The sequence below is a fragment of the Octodon degus genome, unplaced genomic scaffold (assembly GCF_000260255.1).
Source record: "Octodon degus isolate 3935 unplaced genomic scaffold, OctDeg1.0 scaffold00117, whole genome shotgun sequence".
NCBI classification, from domain to species: Eukaryota; Metazoa; Chordata; class Mammalia; order Rodentia; family Octodontidae; genus Octodon; species Octodon degus.
In genome coordinates, this window is record NW_004524693.1 from 1,328,218 (window position 1) to 1,339,605 (window position 11,388).

The 11,388-nt window shown below is 34.6% G+C and overlaps 1 protein-coding gene across 1 annotated transcript in view; it reads right to left on the reverse strand.

The window, feature by feature from the left end:
• Htr2c (5-hydroxytryptamine receptor 2C) overlaps positions 1-6,705 on the reverse strand; it is a 108,929-nt gene extending 102,224 nt beyond the window's left edge. Inside the window, exons 1-2 of the mRNA XM_004640016.1 lie at positions 6,671-6,705; positions 2,602-2,915 (exon numbers count right to left, since the gene is read on the reverse strand). Coding sequence (XP_004640073.1) covers positions 2,602-2,915; positions 6,671-6,705 — 349 coding nt within the window. The remainder of the gene's footprint in view (positions 1-2,601; positions 2,916-6,670) is intronic.
• Positions 6,706-11,388: the final 4,683 nt, after the last annotated feature.

Here is an 11,388-nt window from a genome sequence, read left to right on the forward strand (position 1 = left end):
TTTTTTTTTTGCCCTGTACTAGGAATTGAACCCAGGGCCTTTGCACTGTTACATCCCCAGCTCTTCTTATTTTAGGGTCTCCTGCAGTCTCTAAGTTACTCAGTCTGGGCTTTAACTTGTCATTGTGCTGTCAGCCTCTCAGAAAGCTAGGATTCTGGCCTGTATCTCCACATCTAGATCAAGACTGCCTTTTCAGGAAAGCAGTTTTTGCATACTTTTAAATGATCTTCAAGAGAAAAATTTCATTCTTGGAATTCACTATCAGTCTATTTTACTGATAGTGATCTTGTAGGGACTTTAGATTTAGCTTATGTTTTCTAATAACCCTTCTTTTGGCCTCTGTCTCACACTTTTCCCTGGACTATCCTTATTCTGCTTAACAGTATGAGGTGGGAGCCTCAGTGATGGCTCCAGGTTTCTTATTTGTTTGGGTACTTAAACATAATTTTGAGGTTGAATGTTGCTTGGACTTGGTGGTGGTATTGTGCAGCATTATTTGTTATTGTTCTCCTGTGTGTCCTTAACTTGTGGAGGTGGAGAGTAAATATTTTAGACAACTTAGATTATTGGTAATGTCATTATTTGGCCTTCTACATATGTTTTATTTTATTTTACCTTATTTTTGTGTTTTAGGGAAGGGTGTACAGGGTGTTCAGGGTCTCACTACTAGATTGGATTTGTAGTGATCCGCCTGTTTACAGCCTCCCAAGAGCTGGGATTACAGGCTCATGCCACCACGCCCAGTCTCAACTGCCCTCTCAGTGTGCCCTGGGAGCAGAGCCAGCATGGCAGGCCCGGGTATTGAACCCTCAGTCCCTGTGCCTGCTTGAAGTTGCTTTAATCCACTGGGCTATTTGGCAGGCCCTCTACATATGTTTTAAAGGGAGAAAGTGGTAAAATGAAACATTTATCACAGGACAGTGTATACATTTTAAATCACAGGATTACTTCATTTTAGTAACCCTTTCTTAATTAATTTTGGAGCTGTAGAGTGGCAAAATATGCATTGAGCAGGTAAAATACTGATACTTTGTTTTTGATATATCACTGAAACACAATAAAGATAGGAAAAGCACATCTTCTAAGAACATTTTATAAAATAACTATTCAGGTGATGTATTGCCACAGTTTATCCTGTACATTTAGGCAACTAATTAATTTTTAAGTTTCATGAGAGAGTATTTTCTAGGCCTATTGAAGTTCTTTTAGGATTTAAAAACTATATACATTTTCAATAATATTCTTTATGGTATGATTCCTTTGTATCCTCCAAGGGACTGAAAGTCTATTTTACTTTTATGCGAGATGAGTATATTAGCAATTAAACTCAAGCTGGGATTTTTGATTTTCTAGAAAAAAAACTTAATTAAAAAATCTTTTATTTATTCATTTATTTGGTACAGGGCCTCACTGCACAGCTCAGCCTCGCAGTAATCCTTTTGTCTTAGCCTCCCCAGCGTCATGGAGCATCCAGGGTTTCTGGATGGCACGGAATGCAGTACCAGGGATTGAACCCGGTCCTTGTGCTTGCCAGGCAGGTCCTGAGACTGCCGAACTATCTCCCCAGCCTTAGAAAGATACTCTTAGAGAGCTAAGCATAGACCAAGGCAGAAGTAAGATCCCTTGAGTCTAGAGGTTTGAGACCAGTCTGGGAAACATAGCAAGACCCTGTCTAGGAAAAAAAAAATAAAAAGATACTTGTAGAACAGTATGTTGTTTTGATTGTTTATCATAATTATTATCCAAAAATAAAACATAGGTTAAAATGATTAGAAGGGATGGAAAAATCAAATGAAAAATTTGGAACCTAATTATTAATGTAGTGAAATATTTAATGGCTGAACTTTTATTAAAAGATGGTATGAACTTGCAATTATGCACTTGCTAATTAATTTTGTTATAACATGTGTTCCTGTAAAATTATGAATCTTGGACCACATTAAGAAGATTAGTTATGACTGAATGCTTATTTCCTGTCAACTACTTCATTTGTCAATATTAAAAAGGATTATTTAGGGCTGGAATGTAGCTCCGTGGTAGAGGTTTTGCCTAGCATGCATGAAGCCCTGCTTTCCATGTTAAGCAAATCTCCCCCCACAGCAACCAAGGACTACCTAAAATGTAGTGAAGAAGGTGAGCTAGGCGCAGCGGTGTGCATCTATAATCCCAGAACTCAGGAAGCTAAGGCAGTAGGATCATTGTGATTTGAGGCCAATCTGAACTACATAGCAAAACCCTGTCTCAAAAAAAAAATAAATAAAGGAGACCCATTTTCCTTTTTTGGTATTAGTGATGGTTCATGTGCTGCATGGGCACTATCTCATTCTGTACAACTGGTAATTTCTTATATACAAATGATACTGAAGAATAAAGCATCTATATGTAATTTCGACATAGCATAAATGTTCATTTTCCTTTTTGAAAACTCTGATCTATTTAATAAATCTAAGACATACAATCAATTTATTCTGCCACATATTTTGTTCTTTTCTTCAAAATCAAAATGCTATAGGTAAAATAATGAACTTTGTGTTTACTATGACACGTGGGACAGATTTACAGTACAATGGGAGTGTGAAAAGCTGAAAGAGTTGTACTTACCATAAAGGATGGCAAGCAGAGAAAGTGGCATGACAAGTAGTCCCACTAGCATATCAGCAATGGCGAGGGACATTAAGAAGTAATTGGTGGCATTGTGCAGTTTCTTTTCCATGCTCACTGCCATGATAACGAGTATGTTGCCACCAATTGTCAAAATGATTATGACAACAATTGGAAGTGCTGGCCAGTTTTGTACCCCGTCTGGAAACTTGAAGCGTCCACCATTGGAGGTATTAAAAATGTCAGTTACCATAGCTGCCACTGGACTCACAGAAATATCAAATTGCCAAACCAACAGGCCAATTAGGTGCACACTGAAAATTAAGAAGAAAAAGAAAAAAAATCAATCAGCTATATATAATATTACTTTTACACAGTATATTGCTTATATAAGACAATAGCCTCTCCTTCAACAACTATGATCATCCTCGTTATCTTCCTTAGCTTGGTCACTATTTTTACTCTCCTAATTAAACTTCAATATCACTCTATACTTACATTGTCTGATTATTATGTGTTAGTCATATACTTTGTTGAAATTGCATATAATCTCTTGATTTTATATAACACCACATGAGCTCAGTACTGATTTTTGTTCTTTATATAAATTGAGCAGACTCAAGTTTACAGAGTTGAATACCTATCTTAAGCCAGTATGTGGCAGGGTCAAGGTACATACTAAAATCTCACTGATTTCCAGGGCTATGTTCTAAACATATTACAGGGCTGGGGAGATGGCTCAGTGGAATAAGTGCTTCTCTGGCAAGCGCAAGGGCCTGAGTTCAATCCCCGGTTCCGAAAAACAAACAATCAAACAAACAAACAAAAAAACCTCAAAAACCCCCCCCAAAAAACAAAAACAAAACTTGTATTGCAACAATAACCCACAATGTTGTTCAATTTGTAGTGCTAGTTTATTCTTTTTTTTTTTTTTTTTCTGTACTGGGGATTGAACTCAGGATCCTGCGTTTGCCAGGCAAGTGCTTATTCTGCTGAGCTAACTCCCCAGTCCCTGCTATTCTTGATATTTAAAAAAAATATTAATTTTATTGAAATATCATTTCAGACAGCTGACAAGAGAATGAAGATCATTTTCCTAAATGATCCAGTAGCCTGACAAGAAAATTAGAGGTTCCTTGTTTTTTGATCCAAAGCTAGGATAAAATAACTTGCCATATAGGCAACTTCAGGAAAGTGTTTGAAAGCAGCACAGTGGGTTTTGACAATAGCTCATATTCATCTCTTTTTAGTGCTCTTCCTACCATCTCACACTTGCAGACTGACTTCATGCTGGACAACAACTCCTTTTTCTTTATGATGCTGGGGTCAAGCCCAGAGCCCTGCGTGTGCTAAGTCAGTGCACTCAGCCATCTATGTTCCAAGGCCAAATTTCCTTTCTTGAGCAATAAATTTTCCAGGTATTTGTCAGTTTCCTCTTTGTGTCATATGTTTTCTGGGACCGGCTGTAGGCTAGGTAAAGATTTGTGGTGATGATTAACGCCCTGGGTATGTTACATTTCATGAACTAGGAACTAAACCTCTTCAGTCAATTAAAATGTATTCATTGGTATTTAGGTGGATTTTTCTGGGAGAACTTTCAGGGTAGGTGGTAGTCTAATGGAAAAGAGATAGACATTGTTGATTTTTCACATTTCAATTTTCCCTCATAATTCCTTGATTATTACTGTGCTCAAATTACATGCATAAGAGTTCTTCCACAGGATAAGCGCTTAAACTGGCTAATAAAACTAACATACTTATTTTCATTAATGAAATAGCTAAGACAACTTGATTTCAAAACTAACCAAAAGAATTTTATGGTTGGTAAATACTAACTCAGATATTTAAAAATTTGCAAATAAAGAGAAATGCTTCTTTTTTCAAAATGATATCTATCTATGTAGAACTGGGGTCAGATGATTACTTCAATTTACATTTTAATTTACTGTGTTCTAGTTTAGTTTAGCTTAGTGTTGAGGATTGAACCTAGGGCCTTGTGCATGCTAAGCACACAATCTAGCCCTCAGCCCCTTCAAACAGTAATTGTAGGGTATTTTTCAGGGTCTTTTGTGGCCTAATTGATAAAAGATTTGTCCTGCTGCATTAAAAATATTCTCATGTAGATTAGTCAGTGATCATCATATGTATGTATTTCCATAAGATTTAATGCTCAAGTAATAAACTATGCTTTCAGTTATCAGTGGCAGAGCTACAAATAAATTTATCCTTAAGGCCAGATGATAAGATCATAGGAAAATATGCAGGCTAATTTCACATTTTTAACTACTTTATGAGAACAACTATTTTTTTTCATATGTTTTTAAAAGTTGTAGAGGAATTCAGGATAAAATCATGCATAATGAAAACATACCTGAAAACTTATGTCTAAATATAAATTTTATAATTTAATTATGTCAGGATTTTATGGTGACAAAAGGAGTATGTATCTATCTCTAATTCATCTATCTATCTATCTATCTATCTATCTATCTATCTATCTATCTATCTTTCTATCTATGAGTCCATAAAATAAACATTAAATTTTTGAGGAGTCTTGTGAAATTCAAATATATTTTTGTCAACTGCAGAATAAAGTGATGATGAAAATAATATTTATTTCCATTTCCTGACTTGAATTAAATTAAATTTTAATTAAGTCTTATGGAGCACCTTTTTTTTAGTTTTAAAATACATAGGCTTCTCTTGTGTTGTCTTCATTATATGGCAATACAAAAATGTCTCTTCTTTCTTTTTTTAAATAGTTTTATTGAGAAACAAATAGCGATGAGACAGTTTCAAAACCAGTTAGTGCAGTACCCCTATTGTCAAGGGTTTTATTGCACATCAATCCTGTGTCCACAGTTTTGTAATCAAGAATTGGCAGTATTTAATTAAACCTAACATTTAATACTCATGTGTTCACTGAAATATATAAAGTCCTTTTAAAACTACAGTCATTAGGGTCTTACTCTTGAACTTTACTCATGCACTAACTGTTATGAAGCCCATCAGAACCTCATAAAATAGATAAATGAAAATCAAAATTTCTCTCTAGACAATGCAAACAATTTATTCACTACTGCTAGATTTTAAGGAAAATATAATTTTACATTCTAAATATATAAAATGGTAATTTAAATAACAAACCTAAGTTCATTTTAAATTTGCTGAGCTTTTGCACAATGTATGACAATGCACATTTATAGAGGAAACAAATGGTAGCTTCTCCCATAGAATGGAAAAAATTGTATGTGAATTCCTTAATTTCTCAGTAGAACACAGTGACACCTTTAAGGCAGCCTCGTATCATACCACAGAGGATCCAATGTTGGCACACTATTCTGGGCTGGAGACAGTTTCCTGAGAAAGCTCCTTTTCAGAGCTCACCTAGAAGATGCTATGCAGGAGTAAAGAGATGCAGGTCTTTTCAGCTGTACTGATCAGAGTTCATACAGCTTTGCATCACTTTTCCCATGCTCCATTGCTCCAAGTATAGATTTAGATGAAGTCAAATTTAGACTCCCTTAGTTCTTCCACATGATCCTTTGCTTACCCTTTTCCTGTTGCATCCTACTGATTTCAACTAGTAGATCATCACATCAGGACTTCTCAGGATGGTGGTATTATTTTCCCCTCTCTATGTACATCACCCAATTTTACACTTAATTTCTGGTCTTCTACAGCTTCTCATATTCTTCTTATTGCTTATTGAACAATCTTATTAACTTGCCAGCTCAGGACACATTAAAAAAGGAAGAAACTTTTCTCCTTTTTAAGTTTTACTCATATGGAAAAACTAGGAGAACTGGGATTATTTGGATTCAAAGTATTATCACCACATGATTTGTTTGAGTGTGTAACCTCTAATGTTTACTTCAAATCCAATTTTTTTTTCCCTCACTTACTTATTTGAAGTAGGAAACATCTATAATGTTAATCTTCGGGGATGAGTAATTTATATAGACAGAGGCAAAAATACACTGGTCATATAGAAGCATTTTGAACATACTTAAGTAAGCTATCGTAAAAATTATCTTTTCATTAAAATAATAAGTAATAACATCCTTACAGGAACGAGCGCACCAAATTCCTGAAGTTCACCATGATTACTTCAGTCTTAAACAACCAACGTTTAAAATTGAGAAGAAAAAATTAACAGATTGAATTTGTCATATCCTTGGTTCTGGGGAGAGAAAAGAGAAAAGAAAAAGAAAATTAGTTAAAAGTGAAAATAACTTGCACCATAACCAATTTAATAAGCTTAAATGCACTTATTCAGTGATAAGAAACAGGCAGTGCTTAATTTAGCACACAGGTAAACACGTTATATTGTGACAGTGATACAGAATAGCAAAGAGAACAAAATTTTCATTTATTTACCAATGCACCAACATCCATAATTTTTGCAAAATTGCTTGTACAAAGTTTATTTTTATGCAATTGTATGAAATATCTCCCTCTTGCCATACACATCCCTTTAAATGAGTGTTTCTAAAAAAGGAATTAAGAACATATCCTTCTTAATTTGTGAACTATTGGAAGAACCTATATAATCTAACAATTATCATGCAAAAATAGAAATTTCATTCTGTAATAACAAAACCAGAACAATTTTAATAAAACAAATTCGTTGTGCATATTTTTTATTTTCATTTTCTTTGAAGTGAAGCAATCTGTATGTACACAGTAATCTTTATTTACACCTTTTCCTTGAACAAAATTCTCCAGAGACCAGCAACAGCAGGTTTTGTTTTGTGTGGTGTGTGTGTGTGTGTGTGTGTGTGTGTGTGTTTTGCTGAACTGGGGATTGAACTCAGTCCCTTGCGTTTGCCAGGCAAGTGCTTATTTTACTGAGCCATCTCCCCGACAGCAGGTTTATGACAAAATAAGAACACTGATGAAATTTACTCTATTAAATATAGCAAATACTCTATGTAGTAATAGCCAATGGATAGCATGTTATAGTCAAAACATACAGAGTAATACTGAAAATTGGCAACAAAAAATCAGTGGTACAAGAGTAGTATATGGGCTTTGAAACCAAAATCTTCAGTCGTTCTTGTAGATTAAGAGGTGACAATGCATCCTCTAAGATACTACCATGAGAAGTAAATTTCAATAACTTATCAAAGAATTTTAGAGTAAGAACATTTTATTTCTATAAGCTATTTTCAAAGTTATTTGTTGTGTCACAACTCCTAACTTAATATTTATGAAGTGGATTATTCTTCACTCATTACTCAGTAATGCAATGGTCAAGAGTAGAGTGTATCAGTGTGCTGAGAATTTTTCTTTCTCTCTCTGTGGAAATACATCTTTATGGGGTGAAACATGCCTTTATCGATCTTTACATTGACACTGAAAAACTATTCAGTGTGGATTCTAGGAAATCACATGAAGATCCTTTGGTCTTTCTGCTTAGCAATCCTTACTGGGAACAGAGTGTTTAGGCTTCTCTGTTCTCTATTTTGGTTTTTCTATAATTTCTATTTTACTTTTTGATTACGTTCTTTTCTCACACTAAACATGTATTTGCTTCTGGAATTATAAAACTATTCCAAGAATCATGTTTATGATGCTCTGAAGTTTGCTCACACTGAGCTGTCAATGCAAAGAACCTGAGAGATGATCAAGGTGTGATTTGTACGTTTACCAATTTCCCAAGATGAATGCAATTACTATATGCATAAATATATACAAATAATAAAAATAGAAAATAAAGGAATCTAGGGATATCTGTATGTGCATTTATGTGAGAGAGAGATAGAGACAGAGAGAGGGAGAAACAGAGAGGCAGAGAGACAGAGACAGAGTGACAGGGACAGAGAGACAGAGACAGAGAGAAAGAGAGTTGCACAGCTAGAAAATAAGGCATAACGTTGAAAGATGATCCATTTCATCTAGTTTGTAAATATCGTGAAGAAATATGATAATGAAAATCTGTCTTGATAATTTTTCTTTGGCATTTTCAAGGTCCTTTAACAATTTGAAAATGAAATTTCACAAGAACAAGCTGTATCTGTTTCCCGCCTCATCTAATAACACGATTCCTCTAATCACCCAAGCTATCAATTTATTTTCTCTTTTTATTCTAAATTTTCACTATTCAATTATGTTAGTACTACATACATAAAAGTATATCTCAAGATCTTCCCCTTATTATGATAATATATAAAATATGGCCTTCCAGGAACTAAAAATATTTTATGGAGGAGAATGATGTTAGCCAGATTATTAGGCCACAAGACCCCCCAGACAACATGTAAATCCCTTTTACTGGGAGGTCTAGAATGGAAGGACAGGAAAAAAATATAAAAAAGACCAATAAATATCAGTACCCTTTAACTTTTCCTCTTAACCCTCAATAAATATAAAAATCTTTCCCTCTTCTTATGCTAAAAGAAGCTATAACATGACTTTCAATATTTGTCAACTACCCAAAGATTAATATAATTTAAAATGGGTAAAATGCACTGTACTCCAATAAATTGCAACATTAACAATTGCAATTGCATTTGCCATAGCAAGATATAGTGATCAGTTTATTGAACACTCTATTATCCACATTCTCAGCCATGGCAGAATCCTGTTATTGTATCTCAAAATGTTATATTCATTTATTTATTTATTTTTGTCCATGACTGGTATTTATTTAGTTCACAAGATTCATTTAGTAATCACAGAATATAGAATGAATTGTTATGACATGTATTAGCAATACATGCAGAATGAGTAGAACCGTATTTTTGCTAGTAATTATACCTTTATTTGTTTGCAGATAACCTAACTTAAAAATGCTGCTACAGTTATGGTCATACCTTTGTTGTTCTTGGGAATTGTAAATTAAATTTCGACTTCCTTCACTGGCACTTCCTGCACATCACAACCAACTTTCATTGCTTAAGCAAAATCCCAGTATTTTGTTCCACTCTTTTAAAGCCTAAGGAAACCACAGCCTGGCCACGGCACTCTGGTTACCTCTAATCCTGCTATGTGTGTGTGACCCTACACCGTATATTCTTTTAATAATTCACTGGATCATTTCTATATATATACTTTTTTCTTGAGAAATAAAGACAGAAGTTAAACAAATGAACAAATATTCATTTTTCAAAGTTCTCATATGATTGAGAGCAACAATCAAAATATCTGTTAGGTACAGAGATCTCTACTTTTGATCTCGAAGTCTTGATAAGTTTCTTAAATTGGCCTCAAAATCGTGAAATTCCTGCCAGCCTCAGCCTCCTAGAATGCTGAAATTAAGATTGTATGCCAGAATACCTGGCAAAGTTTGTATTCTTGAGGTGGAGGAATATAATATGAATCAACTATAGAAATTATGTAGCATAAATTAAGCTCCATAGTATGATTCTTCAAATGGTTAGTCTAGTGTGGTGAAACTTCACAATAAGCAATGTTCTGTTGCTGAGTGTGATGGAACCTGTGATCCCAGTATGCTGGGAGGGCGGGATGCTGGAGCTCAGCCTGGGTGACTCAAGAGCTCAGCAAGATCCTTCCATAAAATAAAATATGAAAAGGATGACAACGTAACTCAGTGTGAAGGTCCTGGGCTTAATACCTTTATCCCCTGCATCTTCATGAAAATGAAACAGAACAAAAAAACAAAGCAAAATTCAGAAATGTTCTGAATTATATAAAAAAGGAAAGGGATGCAAGAATCTCTTAAGCCTTGGATAAGATCAATTATTAAAAGGAAGCAAAACTGTAAAATTCTGATCTGCAAAACTCTCAGAGTCTGCTAATCTTTTATAACAGAGTTTTCAGAATTGTACAAATATAGAACTACTACCCGCAAATTTAAGTATTTAAATTTGGGAAAATTTATTTGATAAAACTAAAAGAAATTCAATTATGTAAAAACTAACAAAATTGATTAATTTTTTCCTATATATTTTATTTATATATTTTTTCCATAATTTTACTGAGAAACAAATAGCAATGAGACAGTTTCAAACCAAATTGGTAGGAGAGTTTCAATAATTAACACATTGCATACATTCTTCTTAGTGGTTAATTGCTGTACAAGATGCAGACATGATATCCTATTTACAAACACCATTAGAACAAATCCCTCTGTTCATTAGGAGAATGAAACTATATATCTATCCTAACCACTTTGAATACACAGATACAAAATAGACATTCATCTGTATCCCTTTTTTTTGTTAAGTTCCGTTATTTGAATATTATAGGTGTGTAAACTCAGCAAAATATTCTAGAAAGTCCAGTAGCCCATAATAGTAAGGGATCTTCTGCTTGACTGGCAATGTCAGAAATTGTTGACCTGAGTCCCCTACAGCTCAACGTAACAGCATGGCTTTACTTCTTATATTTTGTATTTATACTTTTCTGCTGGATGGTTAAGACCAAGGTAAAGCAGGACCTATGCAACAAGAATTGTAGCTTTTGGGTGTGATAAGGTCAGTGAAATCCCCTCAGGATTTATCCTGAGATACTGTACCTCAGATTATAGAACCTTTGTCAGTGTCAGCCATGGGGATGAGTCACGGCCATTGCTTGGCCAATGTGCTCTCTGTGAAAGCCTGAGAGAATGTTTTCTCTCCATGTGATTCTCCTTAGGCACACTCTACATCATCGATCACTTTCCTCTTTGGCTCCATAGTATCCTTGATCAGAAAATTTGGTGCACTACTGAGTTATATGATGTAACAGTACAAGTTCTCATATGTCCTGAGTCTTAATTGACCTTGGAAGGCTAGGGCCAAAATGTTGGCTTTCCTTGCAGCCCTCCTTTTTCTCTAATTT